The sequence below is a fragment of the Nerophis lumbriciformis genome, linkage group LG26, assembly GCF_033978685.3.
Source record: "Nerophis lumbriciformis linkage group LG26, RoL_Nlum_v2.1, whole genome shotgun sequence".
Classification (NCBI taxonomy): Eukaryota; Metazoa; Chordata; class Actinopteri; order Syngnathiformes; family Syngnathidae; genus Nerophis; species Nerophis lumbriciformis.
In genome coordinates, this window is record NC_084573.2 from 24,661,213 (window position 1) to 24,680,498 (window position 19,286).

General features: G+C 41.3%; 1 protein-coding gene across 4 annotated transcripts in view; it reads left to right on the forward strand.

The window, feature by feature from the left end:
- Window positions 1-19,286, forward strand: part of sipa1l1 (signal-induced proliferation-associated 1 like 1) — a 209,495-nt gene that overhangs the window by 89,400 nt on the left and 100,809 nt on the right. For all 4 annotated transcript variants that reach the window (XM_072916279.1, XM_061987120.2, XM_072916278.1 and 1 more), the window contains exons 3-5: window positions 7,725-9,219; window positions 10,992-11,214; window positions 11,288-11,418. In XM_072916279.1, the coding sequence (XP_072772380.1) occupies window positions 7,843-9,219; window positions 10,992-11,214; window positions 11,288-11,418 (1,731 nt within the window). In that variant the 5' untranslated portion in view covers window positions 7,725-7,842. The remainder of the gene's footprint in view (window positions 1-7,724; window positions 9,220-10,991; window positions 11,215-11,287; window positions 11,419-19,286) is intronic.

Sequence of the window (19,286 nt, forward strand, 5' to 3'; positions counted from 1 at the left end):
GAGTTTTGAGAAAATGAAAGGATTTGAAGTGCGCCTCATAGTCCCAAAAATTGAGACTAGCGATGTCCGATAATGGCTTTTTTGCCGATATCCGATATTCCGATATTGTCCAACTCTTAATTACCGATTCCGATATCTACCGATATATACAGTCGTGAAATTAACACATTATTATGCCTAATTTTGTTGCGATGCCTCAAAACAGCAGTTTGGAATTTGGGACATGCTCTCCCTGAGAAAGCATGAGGAGGTTGAGGTGGGCAGGGTTGGGGGGGCAGGGTTGAGGTGGTGGTGGGGGGGGGGGGGGGTATATTGTAGCGTCCCGGAAGAGTTAGTGCTGCAAGGGGTTCTGGGTATTTGTTCTATTGTGTTTATGTTGTGTTACGGTGCGGATGTTCTCCCGAAATGTGTTTGTCATTCTTCTTTGGTGTGGGTTCACAGTGTGGCGCATATTTGTAACAGTGTTAAAGTTTTTTTATACGGCCACCCTAAGTGTGACCTGTATGGCTGTTGACCAAGTATGAATTGCATTCACTTGTGTGTGTGAAAAGCCGTAGATATTATGTGATTGGGCCGGCACGCAAAGGCAGTGCCTTTAAGGTTTATTGGCGCTCTGTACTTCTCCCTACGTCCGTGTACCACTCCGCACAGCGGCGTTTTAAAAAGTCATACATTTTACTTTTTTAAAACCGAAACCGATAATTTCCGATGTTACATTTTAAAGCATTTATCGGCCGATAATATCGGCAGTCCGATATTTTCGGACATCTCTAATTGAGACAACGTTGATGTCTATCGTTGGATCCACGTTCTTGGTTGGGAAATGACCAAATTTCAAGAGTCAAACTAATGCCACAACCTGACATTGAATAAATGTTGTCAAAAGGCATGTTGTTTCAACGTTGTATTTGTGTTGGAGAATATTGCAATGCTCGAATTTAACCTTATCAACCGCGGCAAAAGCCTCGACCGCCCTCGTCACTTGCCGTAATGCCCTAAAAAATTGACCAGCATAGGCGGCAAGAACATGCCGTGACCGTTGTTTACTTAGTACAGTCTCAGCGTATGACAGATTTTAAAGTAGAATTAAGTACCATTGAGATTTTAGTATCCATTTAAGTTTTATGATATATACGTATATTTAGAGTGTATGAAGTGTTTTCAGAGCACAGGAAGTGTTCAAGTGTGTGTGAAAGCTTTGTGGGGTGTGTGGAGGGCTATTCAAATCTTTAAAGGGGAACTGCACTTTTTTTTATTTTATTTTGTCTATCATTCACAATCCTTATGAAAGACAAGAACACATATGTTTTTCTTTTTTTTGCATTCTAACCAAAAGTCAGCTTACAACGGAGGTAATGAGATTCGCTAAAAAACATCCAAAAGCCCCCATCAACATTTTATATACATGCTGTAGGTATATATGTAATGTAGTAACGGGCACATTCAAAATACCATGTAATATTTCTGTATATGCTCATTTTAATCATATGGCTGCGTATTAATGAAAAAAGGAAATTTCATTGCACAAGTTGTGCAATGACAAAGTTTCGTCCTTCTTTCCTTAATCTTACAGGAGCATCACAACATTTCTGTTTTCAGTCACACAGCAAGTATATATATATATATATATATATATATATATATATATATATATATGTATATGTATATATATGTATATGTATATATATAAATATATATATATATATATATATATATATGTATATGTATATGTGTATATATATATATATATATATATATATATATATATATATATATATATATAGGTAAAAGCCAGTAAATTAGAATATTTTGAAAAACTTGATTTATTTCAGTAATTGCATTCAAAAGGTGTAACTTGTACATTATATTTATTCATTGCACACAGACTGATGCATTCAAATGTTTATTTCATTTAATTTTGATGATTTGAAGTGGCAACAAATGAAAATCCAAAATTCCGTGTGTCACAAAATTAGAATATTACTTAAGGCTAATACAAAAAAGGGATTTTTAGAAATGTTGGCCAACTGAAAAGTATGAAAATGAAAAATATGAGCATGTACAATACTCAATACTTGGTTGGAGCTCCTTTTGCCTCAATTACTGCGTTAATGCGACGTGGCATGGAGTCGATGAGTTTCTGGCACTGCTCAGGTGTTATGAGAGCCCAGGTTGCTCTGATAGTGGCCTTCAACTCTTCTGCGTTTTTGGGTCTGGCATTCTGCATCTTCCTTTTCACAATACCCCACAGATTTTCTATGGGGCTAAGGTCAGGGGAGTTGGCGGGCCAATTTAGAACAGAAATACCATGGTCCGTAAACCAGGCACGGGTAGATTTTGCGCTGTGTGCAGGCGCCAAGTCCTGTTGGAACTTGAAATCTCCATCTCCAAAGAGCAGGTCAGCAGCAGGAAGCATGAAGTGCTCTAAAACTTGCTGGTAGACGGCTGCGTTGACCCTGGATCTCAGGAAACAGAGTGGACCGACACCAACAGATGACATGGCACCCCAAACCATCACCCAACCATGCAAATTTTGCATTTCCTTTGGAAATCGAGGTCCCAGAGTCTGGAGGAAGACAGGAGAGGCACAGGATCCACGTTGCCTGAAGTCTAGTGTAAAGTTTCCACCATCAGTGATGGTTTGGGGTGCCATGTCATCTGCTGGTGTCGGTCCACTCTGTTTCCTGAGATCCAGGGTCAACGCAGCCGTCTACCAGCAAGTTTTAGAGCACTTCATGCTTCCTGCTGCTGACCTGCTCTATGGAGATGGAGATTTCAAGTTCCAACAGGACTTGGCGCCTGCACACAGCGCAAAATCTACCCGTGCCTGGTTTACGGACCATGGTATTTCTGTTCTAAATTGGCCCGCCAACTCCCCTGACCTTAGTCCCATAGAAAATCTGTGGGGTATTGTGAAAAGGAAGATGCAGAATGCCAGACCCAAAAACGCAGAAGAGTTGAAGGCCACTATCAGAGCAACCTGGGCTCTCATAACACCTGAGCAGTGCCAGAAACTCATCGACTCCATGCCACGCCGCATTAACGCAGTAATTGAGGCAAAAGGAGCTCCAACCAAGTATTGAGTATTGTACATGCTCATATTTTTCATTTTCATACTTTTCAGTTGGCCAACATTTCTAAAAATCCCTTTTTTGTGTTAGCCTTAAGTAATATTCTAATTTTGTGACACACGGAATTTTGGATTTTCATTTGTTGCCACTTCAAATCATCAAAATTAAATGAAATAAACATTTGAATGCATCAGTCTGTGTGCAATGAATAAATATAATGTACAAGTTACACCTTTTGAATGCAATTACTGAAATAAATCAAGTTTTTCAAAATATTCTAATTTACTGGCTTTTACCTGTGTGTGTGTGTGTGTGTGTGTGTGTGTGTGTGTGTGTGTATGTATATATATATATATATATATATATATATATATATATATATATATATATATATATATATATATATATAAAAGGTAGTACCGGTAACAGATACATTCATAACAATATGTAACATGTTCAATATTTACTGTATTTTTGGTCATTTAATCAATGTCTGTGCAGTGATTTCCATCGCAATTCTGACTTCTGGCAAAAACTGTGCCCTACTTCCGGAAACAAAGGCGTGTGTGTCTTCTAATTATGGCAGATTCGGTAATAAACAACAAAAACGACTATTTTTGGACAAATGAGGACTCACAACCTTATATTTTTTAAGCTAAATATACTGAGGATGAACTACTGCTTCTAGAAGCCAGCACAGAGGAAGAGTGAAACGTTGGAGCAGACTGAAGCCAAGAGGGTGAGGTGAATGTGACTCGAAGCTGCAAAATGTGGAATTTGAAGCCATGCTGTTTTGACATAAATGGAGTGCTTACCCAAATAACCGGAAAAAACACCCCCGGCCAGCTGGACCAAACGCACAACCGTCCATTGAGTGAGTCATACTTTATATTGTTAATAATACACGCAGCACGTTATGCGTGTATCATGACAGACTGCAAAAGCTGTCTGGCTAGCTGTGTACAAACGAAACATGGAAATGTGAGCTAATACTTTACAGATACTGTAATATGATTGTTCATGTTTTTCAGTCAGTACAGAATGGTGTCCTATCACATTGTGTTGTGCATTACAAGTTCTAACGCATTTCGTGTAAATGTAGAAGCTAGCTTAGCTCTGCCAGTAGTTAGCTTTTACGGCTAATACCGAAGCATGCCGATGTGTTACTACGGCAGAAGAAAAGTGTTCACTCTTACAATAACAATGTCGCTACATCTTGGATATTATACAGGTTACAGAACGTAAATGAAGTATTGACGGTTTTTGAATGCATTCTTAAAGTGATGTAGAGGTAGAATTGGTTGCTCCCATTAGCTACATTGCTAGCCACCATGAACGAGCTGACTTAGAATGCAAAAAAAACCAAAAACAACTTTTGTCTTCTTGTCTCTCATAATAATTGTGAAGGATAGGCAAAATAATTAAAAAAAAAAAGCATAGTTCCGAAACGCAGATTTAGATATCACCAAGTCAACTCTTCATTTGCATCTGCCCATTTCGACAGATCAACTTCCGTCGTTTAAACTTTATCGAACTGCACATGCAAGTTACGTGAGGCCACATTGGGGCCACATTGGGCCCTGTGCACGTTTACTGATAAAGTCCCCTTTGTACTTGCAGTGTAAACATCCAGTTGCAAAAAAATCAGATGACAAAAAAATCTGATTTCAGCCACTTTGGCTTGCAGTGTAAACATAGTAAAAAAAAAAAAAAAAGGTATATTTTCATGCTACATACATGGCTGTAGAGCTTGCCAAAGTAAAAGCTTTCCGATTTGCAATGGCGGTTAACTGGGTTGTCTTGTTTTTCATCTGACTCGGTTTCCTGTCATTGTTTCCTGTCAAGCAGTCGGTTAGCGCACATGTGTTGTCATGTTCAGGTGTTTATATGAATCATTGCACTTGCGTCGATGCTCATACTGGTACAATGTTGGACAGGCGCCAAAAACAATTTAAAGTGTGTGTAAGCGATATCACTTTTAAAACAGCAATAACACCAGAATTGACAATGCACATTTGCTCATGTAGGTTTTAAAGAATACAGACAATGAGCCCTATACAGATTCCTTTGATCATGTTTGGTGTGTGATGTAACTTAATCCTGCAAATAGTTACATGGTAAATGGTGATATTTCACATACCTACTGATGAACCCCAGAGATTGTTCTAGATGCATTTTGAAGTCCTCCGAGTATTAAATATCTGCAAGTTCAGACTTTAAAGGCTTATTTAGCATATCAAATGCACCCACAACACACTTCGATGCAGTATTTGTGTGTAAATGGAAGTCTCCTACTTAGATGCACATGCTTTCCCAACACCTGGCAGGAAATGAGCAATACTTACCTTTGAGGTTGTTGATACTAGACTTCAAACACTGCCTAATGGAAACCACTGCAAAAACAGACCTCTTTGAACAAATGCTTGTCAGGTAATAGATGGCATGCTGTATTTCCCAGTTTTTTTTAGATTGTTTTACAGTTCAACCATAGACATTCATCACTTGTGGTGTGGGCTAAATCCACTGTTTGTGATATTACAAATAGCAATTACTGACCCTAATATAAGTCCTCCTTACAAAAAAGGGAGGTATCGTCCTGTATTCCAGATCAAGAGATTTACGCATGCAAACCAAAGGGGTGTGGAGGAAGACTTCTCAAGGGAGTCAGAGCTTTTCTTCCTCTTCTTCCAGTGGCTTGGAGAGATGCAACCGCATTACATATGGTGCGTTCCATTTGTACGGGGAAGTCGAAACTTACAAGTTCCTAGTCGCAGGTTCCAACTGGAACGCCCATCGAGGTTAGACTTCCTACCTGGAAAGTCGGAACATACTCACCACCCCCGAGTTGGCTTTAAATATGGCTGCTTTGAATGTAAACAATAACATAAGCTTCTGTGATATCCGTGATCAGCACTTCTGATTAGTTTTTGTCGCAATCAGCCATATACGATGGATGGATGGGCGTTTAAACATGGTAATGTTACTATGTAAAGCACATTTATTTCATGAGGTATATACGTTTTACATTGCGTGCAATAGCGTCTGTGTTTCCTCTTCATCCACCATGTTTGAAGGTAGTAGAGAGTGCATATTTTCCCATACGTTGTTTATATTCAGACAATCAAAGAGCAAGAATAGCTTTCCTGGATGTGACCATCTTGATTTCCGACCTTGTTTAAAGATTCTGCAACGTCTCAAGGTTGCTGAATTGAAGCATTACAAGTTAATTAATGCTTGTTTTCAGAATAAAATACTTATTTCCATCTTAAATGTCCGGATAATTTAGACAAATCTTAATTCAGGATTATAAAGTAAAATTATCCATCAATACAGCTAGATCATTTCACTATTTTTTTAGTATTTTTCCCCCCTAAAATCCAGTCTTTTTTACCTTATATTTTAACAGTTCTTTTTGCAGTGTTCAAGGCTCCAGTTACTCCAATTCAAATATTCCACTTTATAGGGAAAATATTACATATTTTGTGTGTTCGCCATATAAATAAAACAAGGTTTTTTTAACAAGAGCATAAAACATAAAACTTTTTTTTTTTTTAAACAATAAAAACTTACAATTAACGGAAAGATCTGAAGTTGTTCTTGCGATTTAGCCCATTTGGATACCCGAGACCTTTAGTCTGGTGTATTTTTTATTTTTTTAAACTATCATTGTTCAAATAAATGGTAAATGGGTTATACTTGTATAGCGCTTTTCTACCTTCAAGGTACTCAAAGCGCTTTGACACTATCTCCACATTCACCCATTCATACACAGATGGCGGGAGCTGCCATGCAAGGCGTTAACCTCGACCCATCAGGAGCAAGGGTGAAGTGTCTTGCTCAAGGACACAACGGACGTGACTAGGTTGGTAGAAGCTGGGGATCGAACCAGGAACCCTCAGGTTGCTGGCACGGCCACTCTCCCAACTGTACCACGCCGTCCCCAAATGAATAATAATGAACCAAAATCAATGTTGCTATGAATTATTTACCTATTTAAGGCTCTAATTGCTTCACATCAAATATTACAATTTAGGGGCAGGGGAGAGATATTGCATATTTTCAGTTTTTTGTCATCAAAAAAACTGGGTTTTCCTTGACAAAAACAATATTAATGTATGACTTGGTTTTAACACGTTAAAGTTAAAGTGTGGTGAGATTATCCTCTTTGAGGTCCCCGAGACCATCAGCATTCTTTAAAATGAAGGGAAGCCCTAATGTTTACAATGAATATTGTATTAGTTTTGAAAATAAAAAATTTCAAAAGGGGCCATTTTGATTTCCGACCTCTTAACTGGAACGTGCATAGCTCTGCTACGACGTCAGTCTCAGCTTCAACTTCCGGATTCCGAGGTAAATGGAACGCACTAATAGACCCGCCTCAAAAGAAGTTGCTCAAAGTTTGGACATGTTAGCAAACAACAGATACTAAGAAAGAGGGAGAAAGATTTTGAGCTTTCACTTTCGCTCATACCGTACGGTCGGTATGAAGGAAAATTGGTGGTTTTGAAACAGTTACTTTTTATTACTGGGGTATACCTTACAACTGTTAACCAGCCCATGCCTAGTCGACACTGAATGTAATGTAATTGACATTTATAAAGCAGCAATCTGTTGGTCTGACTCTAGGTTTTCTTTCTCTCCCTCATTTTGCAGGGCTGAATGTGTCTTTAAGACTCTTGTCACTTCACTACCAGTGGGCATTATGTTGAAGCCAATCTAAACACCTCATTTCTACCTGTGCCCTCCCTTTCCCTAAACCCCCAACTTCACAATGACCAGTCTCAAGCGTTCCCAAACGGAACGATCCGTTGGGGGCTCGGTCCCGGCTACCGATGAGTTCTATACTCGCCGTTTGCGTCTTCCCAATGGAGGTGCTCCACCACCCCGCAGCGAGAGCGCTCATATTTCCTCTTCTTCCACCACCGGCACCAACCCCGCTGTCCCCAAGATGGGAGTTCGGGCTCGTGTGGCTGACTGGCCCCCGAGAAAAGATGGGGGAGGCGGAGGTGTTTGGCATATTACAGTGGAAACTGACTCACCCAGTTCCAACACCACCAGCTCCTCTGGAAGTGGTGGAAGTGGAGATCGAGAAAGACTTGGAGGAGGTGGTGGTAGTGGTGGCGGTGGAGGCGTCTCAGCAGTCACAGCCCACAGCAATTTGTCAGCCAAGCTGGGCCATCTCATCAGCCCCCAGGACTCATCCATGCTCCGCAATATCCAGAACACACTGAAGAACAAGATGCAAATGAAGGGAAAGGACAATCGTTTTCTGTCGCCTGATGGCTACCTTGGTTCACCTCGTAAAGGTATGAGACGCATCCGACAGCGAAGTAACAGTGATATAACAATTAGTGAACTGGACGGTGATGGTAATGAGGGCTGGTCTTTCTCTGGGTGGACTCCCATGCACCGAGAGTACGGCAGCACTTCATCAATAGACAAACATGGTGTGTCAGGGGAGAGTTTTTTTGACATGCTCAAAGGATACCAGTCGTCCGAGGCCCCCGATCAAAGAAGTCCAGCCCCAGAAAGGTTAACCGAGCTGCTGACTGTGGCCCCTGTGAAACAGACCGCCCTGGATTTGCCTGATGGACCCATGGGACCAGCCAGAGGTAGTCCTGCAAGTCGGCTTAAGGAAAGAGAGAAGCACTTGAAAAGGAGGTCCAAGTCTGAGACGGGTGGAGAGTCAATATTCCGCAAGTTGCGTAGTGTAAAAGTAGAAGGTGACACATCGAGAGCTGGGTCAGATGCTGAGGATGGTGGGAAAGGGGACGAGAGTGCGCCCCCTCCTAAACCTTGGATGTGCCAAAAGGGCTTCGCCCATTTTGATATTCATTCTTTACTCTTTGACCTCAATGAGGTCATCCAAAGCCGCCAGACGGGAGCCAAACGCAAAAACACCACTACCGGTGCCTCAGCTGCCGCTGCTGCTTCCGCCACGTCGTCCCTCTCCTCCAGTCAGAGCGTAGTTTATGGCTCGCCGTGCGGCTCGCAGGAGGAGCTGAGTAAAGAAGGGCTAGGTGGACATGGTGCCAACCCGGCTTTGGACCCGGGCGACGATAAGAGCAACGACCTGGTGCTCAGTTGCCCGTGTTTCAGGAACGAGATTGGTGGAGAGGGTGAGAGGAACATCGCCCCAGCGAAACAGGTTAGTTTGGTGCAAGATTATATTTATTTTTTTCTTCCCTATTAAAAAATGACTCGGATAACATGTTGGGGAAGGGGTACGATTAAATAAACTCTGCTTCTTTCTTCTCCTTTTCAAATATTTTCAAATATGCAAGTGATGTAGCTTTTCTTGAAGCATATTCAAAATAAACAATATTAGGGATGTGTCGATTACTCTGCCGCGGATCAGTATCAGATGGTTTTCCTGAAAAATTAGATGATCACCAATGCCAATTAATGTCTTTAAATGCTGATCACAAACACCGATCCCCTCTGGCTGACACTATTTATTTTCAAACCCTGGCTAACAAGCGGCAAACAGCTAATTATATGTCTCCAAGCCACTCCCCAAAACTTATATTAACCACCTCCATTGCGACAAATAAACTGCATTTCTTAAATTGAGTATCTTAAGTATTATCACTGGAGGACAAGGCTAAACATTTTACACACCGAGACCAAGCCAGTAACAGATATGCTAATAGCTAAGCTAACCAATAAGATTGTCATGGCCAAGGTCATATCTTGTTTTGTGTTTATCGTTTTCCCATGTTTAAAGTATATGTCTGCTCTTTACTTTGTTTACGTTCTGGTTGCTAGGTGCGCTGATAATACACACTAGTTTCTGTTTATTAATTAGTGTCCCCACCTGCTGCCGCCACTAATCATACCTCGTTATATACACGTCTTGCCGTTTGCTCCGTGCAGGGCCATTGTTCGCCTAATGCGACAGTAACATATTGTTTATGTTCCATGTTAGCTTAGTGCTACCTGCCTTTCGATGCTAGGCTAAGGATAATCAACGTTTTTTGCCTTGGGCTTTAAGTGCACTTTCCAAGCCGCACGTCTCCTATTTTGTTGTCTTTTTGCTTTGAGTTAAAGAAGTAAAGACTCTCCTTACCTGCACACAGCTTTCTGCCTGTCTTTCCGCATCCTGGGAACATGCCCGTCGTTACCATGTGACCCAAACGCAACAAAGATAGCTTGAAACAGCATCTAGAAATAATTGTTTAGTAAAGATTAAGAAGTTGAAATGGAAGTACGTTACAGCAGAAAGCAAGCAGATAAAAACAGGAAATTAACAAGTAGATTAATGAGAGTTAGAGAGAGGATAATATGACAACAACTGTTGGTTTGTCAGCAATGTCAGTCAGTTCATGACACATACAGTAGGAGGGGGACAAATCGATCCATACATCGGTGATACCAATATACCAAAGGTAGTATCCGTATAGGCTCAATACAAAAGTGATTAGATTTATATTTTCACTCTCAAAATAATTTTTTGTTGTTTTTCTTAACGTTTACAAACTTTGAGAATAATTCCCTGCAGACTGTGAGGGCATAAAACAAAGGATTTAAAAGAGTATACTAGATCGTAGTTTTTGTTTGACTTGTTTTGCTCAAACAATTGTATGTAATAAAATAAAAATAAGCAACTGGTTTAAATATTGTGTTGATATTGTTACACTGTCAATAGCACTCCCCATAAATAATTGGATAAGTGTACAGTTTATACATGGGATCGGAATTTGTATCGGACGATCTCAGCCATGGATGATATGAATTGAAACCCTGATCGGAACATCCCTAGGCAAGACCATTACTTTTGCATTTACTTTAGATTACCTCAACATTCACAAGCTATTTTCAGTTCAGAATCACATTAAATAACTTTCAATTTACATTGTCATTTGTGAAATATCTGTGACAATATGGTTGAATGACTTGCTTGTGTCTTGACACCTTTAGCAAGGCAGCATTGGAAGTGGTGGGAGCTCAAGCAACTCTACCAGTAGTCCAGAAGAAGGTCCTTTGGAGGGTACGCTCACTACTCATTTTACGAACGCTGGCGTGGCAGTCTTGGAAGCCCCAAAGGACGGCCCAAGTCAACACGCTGAACGGTCCAAACGATATATTGTGGAACATGTTGACCTCGGAGCCTATTACTACAGAAAGCACTTTTACCTCCGAGGTTAGCACAATTTGATTATAATCAATTGTTGGTCAGTTTGCTTACTTTTGCCCTCACATGGTCTATTCCCTAGAACACTGGAACTACCTGGGGGTGGACGAGAACTTGGGCCCAGTGGCAGTGAGTCTCAGGAGGGAGAAGGTGGAGGAACACAAGGAACACGGCCAGCAGTACAACTACAGGGTCATTTTCAGAACGAGTGAGGTAAACTGATAGATGCAGGTTGCTTTTCTTTGACCTAAATTACATTAGATAAGCTTTATATTGTTGTTTCTCTAAATATGCTAAAGGATGCAAAATATTTTTAAGGATCACACAACCTTTTTATTTTATTTAACAGTAATAAGTATGTTGAGTATGAAGTATGAAGAGAGGGGCAGAGCTTTCTACCGATCACCACCTGGTGGTGAGTTGGCTGCGATGGTGGGGGAGGATGCCGGACAGACCTGGCAGGCCCAAACGCATTGTGAGGGTCTGCTGGGAACGTCTAGCAGAGTCTCTTGTTAGAGAGAGTTTCAATTCCCACCTCCGGAAGAACTTTGAACATGTCATGATGGAGGTGCTGGACATTGAGACCGATTGGACCATGTTCCGCACCTCGGACATGGGAGGAGTTCGGGGAAGCCATGGAAAACGACTTCCGGACGGCTTCGAAGCGATTCTGGGCCACTATCCGCCGCCTCAGGAAGGGGAAGCAGTGTACTGTCAATGGTGAGGGTGGTGTGCTGCTGACTTGACTGCGGATGTTGTGGATCGGTGGAGGGAATACTTCGAAGACCTCCTCAATCCCACCAACACGTCTTCCTATGAGGAAGCAGTGCCTGGGGAATCTGTGGTGGGCTCTCCTATTTCTGGGGCTGAGGTTGCTGAGGTAGGTAAAAAGCTCCTCGGTGGCAAGGCCCCGGGGGTGGATGAGATCCGCCCAAAGTTCCTCAAGGCTCTGGATGCTGTGGGCTGTCTTGGTTGACAAGACTCTGCAGCATCGCATGGACATCGGGGGCGGTACCTCTGGATTGGCAGACCGGGGTGGTGGTTCCTCTCTTTAAGAAGGGGAACCAGAGGGTATGTTCCAACTATCGTGGGATCACACTCCTCAGCCTTCCCGGTAAGGTCTATTCAGGTGTACTGGAGAGGAGGCTACGCCGGATAGTCGAACCTTGGATTCAGGAGGAACAATGTGGTTTTCGTCCTGGTCGTGAAACTGTGGACCAGCTCTATACTCTCGGCAGGTGCATGGGAGTTTGCCCAACCAGTCTACATGTGCTTTGTGGACTTGGAGAAGGCATTCGACCGTGTCCCTCGGGAAGTCCTGTGGGGAGTGCTCAGAGAGTATGGGGTATCGGACTGTCTTATTGTGGCTGTCCGCTCCCTGTACGATCAGTGTCAGAGCTTGGTCCGCATTGCCAGCAGTAAGTCGGACACGTTTCCAGTGAGCGTTGGACTCCGCCAAAGCTGCCCTTTCTCACCGATTCTGTTCATAACTTTTATGGCCAGAATTTCTAGGCGCAGTCAAGGCGTTGATGGGATCTGGTTTGGTGGCTGCAGGATTAGGTCTCTGCTTTTTGCAGATGATGTGGTCCTGATGGCTTCATCTGGCCAGGATCTTCAGCTCTCACTGGATCGGTTCGCAGCAGAGTGTGAAGCGACTGGGATGAGAATCAGCACCTCCAAGTCCGAGTCCGAGTCCATGGTTCTCGCCCGGAAAAGGGTGGAGTGCCATCTCCGGATTGGGGAGGAGACCCTGCCCCAAGTGGAGGAGTTAAAGTACCTCGGAGTCTTGTTCACGAGTGAGGGAAGAGTGGATCGTGAGATCGACAGGCGGATCGGTGCGACATCTTCAGTAATGCGGACGCTGTATCGATCCGTTGTGGTGAAGAAGGAGCTGAGCCGGAAGGCAAAGCTCTCAATTTACCGGTCGATCTACGTTCCCATCCTCACCTATGGTCATGAGCTTTGGGTTATGACTGAAAGGACAAGATCACGGGTACAAGCGGCCGAAATGAGTTTCCTCCGCAGGGTGGCGGGTCTCTCCCTTAGAGAGAGGGTGAGAAGCTCTGCCATCCGGGGGGGAGCTCAAAGTAAAGCCGCTGCTACTCCACATCGAGAGGAGCCAGATGAGGTGGTTCGGGCATCTGGTCAGGATGCCACCCGAACGCCTCCTTAGGGAGGTGTTTAGGGCACGTCCGACCGGTAGGAGGCCACGAGGAAGACCCAGGACACGTTGGGTAGTCTATGTCTCCCGGCTGGCCTGGGAACGCCTCGGGATCCCCCGGGAAGAGCAGGACAAAGTGGCTCGGGAGAGGAAAGTCTGGGCGTCCTTGCTTAGGCTGCTGCCCCCGCGACCCGACCTCGGATAAGCGGAAGAAGATGGATGGAGTAATAAGTATATCATGTTTTTGAGCATTAAATCCTTTGGTTGTGTGCTCCTCATGCCTCTACACCAAGGGTGTCCAAACTTTTTCAATTGAGGGCCGCACACTGAAAAATCACGAGCATGCGGGGGCCATTTGAATATTTTTCATTTTCAAAACCAAAACAATATATATATATATATTTTTTTTTTTTTACTTTTAGGGCTCCCCTCAAGTTTAGTCCGAGAGACCCTGATGGGTTTCAGTCATAAAAATGTGTGTGTGTGTGTATATATATATATATATATATATATATGTATATATATGTAGATATATAGATAGATAGATATGTAGATATATAGATAGATAGATATGTGTTTGCGTGTGTGTGTGTAAGTATATGTGTCAGGGTTTCCCCTAAACTGCTAAGATACTTGTGGCGGTGGGGACGCGGTTACCATGATGTCATCGAGTAATTTGCTATAATGATATGATTTTCGTTATAAAGGCTCAAAAAATGTATACAAACATTTAAAACAAATGTTTTTATTAATTAGTATTAACATATATATTTTTTATCGTTTTGCCATATTTTTAATTGCCTTAAGTACTGTAAGTCAATATTTCATAACACCATTGATTTGAATTCATTTGTATTTTTTGAGCAATGACAGTTTTTAAAAAATAAATCGCAATAAAATTGTTGGAGATCCAAAAGGGCCCCCCACCCATAAAAAGACGTCATATTTTTTTATATTTGTTTTACTTATAACACTTTAGTTCTTCAATTTCAGATCTATCTGTCGATTATAAGTTTTTATGCATTTTTAGGGTTTTGTTTGTTTTAAGACAACCTTGTTTGTTATATGGCAAACACTCAAAATATGCAATATTTAATCCACATTTTTCTTCTAAGTGGAATATTTGATGTGAAGTAATTGGAGCCTTAAATAGGTCAATAATTCATAACAACATTGATTTTGATTCATTATTATTTTTGAGTAATGACCGCTTTAAAGAAAAAAACAGCCGGTTTGTGATATTCGAGTCAACACTGCAATTTATTTTGTTACATTTCACCTGTTTGCTCTTTTATTCCACTTTTTAATAGTATTATTAGACTGTACGGCGGGCTGTAAAACAAAATAGCTGTGGGCCGCACTTTGGACACCCCTGCTCTCGAGTATGCTATCTGTATTAGCCAACACTACCTTGTAGCTTTAGAATTGCAGTATGTATTTAGCGGTCTATAGCTCGCCGTGAGAGATAATAGACACACAGGAGCCATAGAGCTTGTCCCCGTTCCCGAGGACAAACACCCACCCACCATCTTTCTCAGCCTTCATCTGTGAACGACTGAGCTGTGCCATTTCGCAGCTGAACAAGACAAAAATAGTGCCAAAGGTATTTGTGTGGAAGAGGAAAAAGCCTCGCTTTCATTTGGAAGCAAGCTCTGAATAATAGCCCTACAGATCTCCAGGGAAGACGTACAATCCATGTGCTATGTGTTCTTCCATTTTCTTCACTCCCCATGCCTCCCTCTCGTCGCTCTAATTGCTATTTTCAGCACTGGGAGAAGGGTCGCTATAGATGTAGTCCTGTCTGTGGGGGAGTGAGTGGGATGCACTAATGTTCAAGAGCCTTGGACCCTGTGTCCACTGAGGTGAGGTATTGTCCTCTCTTCACTTAGAGTGCTTCTCGACTTAAAACTCAGGGATGGGGGCTATAGAGGAGGCCAGAACACATGACATGAACTCCTAAGATATCCTTTTTGGCCAGACTGATAATTTTTTTGGAGTCTTTTGAATGATGCCACAATGTGCCCTATTACATCTGTGTTTTTCGTTGTTTGGTTTGTCAAGTTTATAGTCAAGTTAATCGATTGATTTGATTAAAAAAAAGTTTCGATTTATATGCTGCGTCTTCGATTAATCGTTTAATGAGTGTAACTAAAATAAGTTGTTCACATCTGGACAACACAGAGTGCCCGGAACTTTAAAAATGAGGACATAGTTCCCGCACGGCCGCTGCAATAGTGTACATGAGAGTTGTGTTGGTTTGTGGGGACCGTGGTCTGTGTTATCAAATCAAATCAAATCAACTTTATTTATAAAGCACATTTAAAATTTACCACAGGGGTAGCCAAAGTGCTGTACAATGGGCAGGTTAAAAGATAATACGAGTACCAAGCAAACACAACACAACACAAACAAAACACGATAAAAAATAAATAAATAAAATAGAATAAATAAAAACATAAAAACAGGTTCACAGCATGTGTATTATGGGGCGCCATTGCAGGATGGATATCACTCAGTGTTAAAAGCCATGGAATAAAGGTATGTTTTTAAGAGAGATTTAAAAACAGGAAGAGAGGAGGCTTGTCTAATACTCAGAGGTAGGTCGTTCCAGAGCTTGGGAGCAGCAGCGGCGAAAGCTCTGTCACCTCTAAGCTTCAGCCTTGTGTCAGGGACCGTCAACAGCAGCTGATCGGCTGATCTTAAGGATCGGGTGGGGCAGTAAGGCTGAAGGAGGTCGGAGAGATAGGTTGGCGCGAGGTGGTTAGAGTGTCCGTCCTGAGATCGGTAGGTTGGGAGTTCAAATCCCGGCCGAGTCATACCAAAGACTATAAAAATGGGACCCATTACCTCCCTGCTTGGCACTCAGCATCAAGGGTTGGAATTGGGGGTTAAATCACCAAAATGATTCCCGGGCGCAGCCACCGCTGCTGCCCACTGCTCCCCTCACCTCCCAGGGGGTGATCAAGGGTGATGGGTCAAATGCAGAGAATAATTTCGCCACACCTAGTGTGTGTGTGACAATCATTGGTACTTTAACTTTAACTTTTAACATTTAAAAACAAATAAAAGGAGTTTAAGTGTTAGGGCTGCCGCTATCAATTATTTTAGTAATCGAGTAATCTTTTGATTAGTTTGTTTGATTAATCGAGTAATCGGATAAAACACACTTTATAGCCTCAATGTTAAATTTTTTATTTGAAATAGTTGAAATAAACTCATATTTCTGTTTACCATAACCGTAATTTCTTTCTTTGAATAAACACATGTCATCAATATTGAAATGGGAGAGAGAAAAAAGGAATGTGTTGAATTGTATTTCTGGACTGTATATGTCAGCAATCCAATAAGCAAATCTACAGTATAATGAAATTTCCCTTTAAGCGTGTAGGATTGATGAAAATGACAAAAATCTGTTTGCCGCCACACAAATCACAGCACCCACACACGTGTGGAAACTTTGTCCGTGTATTTGAAGTTCCGGGCACTCCACGCGGTCCAGATTTTATACATTTGTATTAACTACATTAATAAAATGTAATTAGCAAACGATTAATCGAGGCAGCAAAATAGAAATCAGAGATTTTTCTATGCATTAATTGTTTTTCTGAAAATAAATTCACACATATTAAAAGTGCAAATTCAGTGTTGACCTTGTGCATTTATTAGAAAACAAGAATAAAGGTTCTGGCAAGCAAAAAAGGGTCATTTTCAGAACGATTGAGGTAAACTGATAGATGCAGGTTGCTTTTATTTGACCTAAATTACATTAGATAAGCTTTATATTGTTGTTTCTCTAAATATGCTCAAGGATGCAAAATATTTTTATGGATCACACAACCTTTTTATTTTATTTAACAGTAATCAGTATATCATGTTTTTGAGCATTCAATCCTTTAGTTGTGTGCTCCTCAGGCCTCTACACCAAGGGTGTCCAAACTGTATCAATTGAGGGCCGCACACTGAAAAATCAGAGCATGCGGGGGCCATTTAAATGTTTTTCATTTTCAAAACCAAAACAATATACCGTATTTTCCGCACTATAAGGTGCACCGGATTATAAGGCGCACCTTCAATGATTGGCATATTTTAAAACTTTGTTCATATATAAGGCGCACCGCATTATATGGCGCATAGAATAGACGCTACAGTAGAGGCTGGGGTTACGTTATGCATCAATTAGATGGAGCTGCGCTAAAGGGAATGTCAACAAAACAGTCAGATAGGTCAGTCAAACTTTATTAATAGATTACAAGCCAGCGTTCTGACAACTCTGTTCACTCCCAAAATGAATAAACAGCTGCTTTATTATTTTCCCCGAGGTAAAGTCAGTGACGTGGTGTTTTGTTTATCTTTTAACAACAGCAAGGTATAACATGTAGTGCAACATTTATATCACATAGTGGAGAGGAACTTTTCCCTGATTCAATAAACACGTAAAACACAGTGATACTGTTACGGTAAATCAAACGTTAGTGCAATCACAATATAGTAACACTCCAAATAGTGCAGAGCAATAACAATATATCAATAACTCAACGTTGCTCAAACGTTAATGTCACACAACACAACACACAAAATAAACATGTAAAGCTCACTTTATGAAGTTATTCCTCATCCACGAATCCCTCGAATTCTTCTTCAGTGTCCGAATTAAACAGTTGGGCGAATACGGCATCCAACATGCCTGTCGAAGTCGTCATTAATCGAGTCAGTGTCGCTGCTGCTCTATTCTTGTGTTCTACTGCGTGACTGATCGTCTTAAGTTTAAACTCTGCGTCGTAAGCGTGTCTCTTAATAGGAGCCATTTTGGGGTCTTTACATAAACAAACAAATGGAAATGAAACGGCACGCCTCGCGCAGTCATATATCCCAGCATGCACCGCGCGCTTCTTCTTCTTCTACGGGGGAAAATTAAGTCGGCGGCTGCTTACCGTAGTTGCGATTGATTGATTGGTTGAAACTTTTACCTGTTGGAGGCTCAATATTGGTCCATAGATAAGGCACACCGGATTATAAGGCGCACTGTCAGCTTTTGACAAAATTGGAGGTTTTTAGGTGCGTCTTATAGTGCGTAAAATACGGTGTATATATATATTTTTTACTTTTAGGGCTCCCCTCAAGTGTAGTCCCAGAGACCCTGATGGGTTTCAGTCATAATAATGTGTGTGCGTGCGTGTGTGTATATATATAGATGTGTGTGGGTGTGGGTGTTTGCGTGCGTGCATATGTGTGTATATGTATATGTGTGAATATGTACCGGTATATGTGTCAGGGTTTCCCCTAAACTGCTAAGATACTTGTGGCGGTGGGTCCGTGGTTACCATGATGTCATCGAGTAATTTGCATAATTTGCTATGATCTGATTTTCGTTATAAAAGCTAAAAAAATGTATACAAACATTTAAAACAAATGTTTTTATTAATTAGTATTAACATATATATTTTTTTATCGTTTTGCCATATTTTAAATTGCCTTAAGTACTGTAAGTCAATATTTCATAACACCATTGATTTGAATTCATTTGTATTTTTTGAGCAATGACAGTTTTAAAAAAATAAATCGCAATAAAATTGTTGGAGATCCAAAAGGGCCTCCCACCCATAAGAGCCCCCACTCATAAAAAGACGTCATATTGATTGATGAAAATGACAAAAATCTGTTTGCCGCCACACAAATCGCAGCACCCACCCCCGTGTATTTGAAGTTCCGGGCACTCCATGCGGTCCAGATTTTATACATTTGTATTAACTACATTAATAAAATGTAATTAGCAAACGATTAATCGAGGCAGCAAAATAGAAATCAGAGATTTTTTCTATCCATTAATTGTTTTTCTGAAAATAAATCCACACATATTAAAAGTGCAAATTCAATGTTGACCTTGTGCATTTATTAGAAAACAAGAATAAAGGTTCTGGCA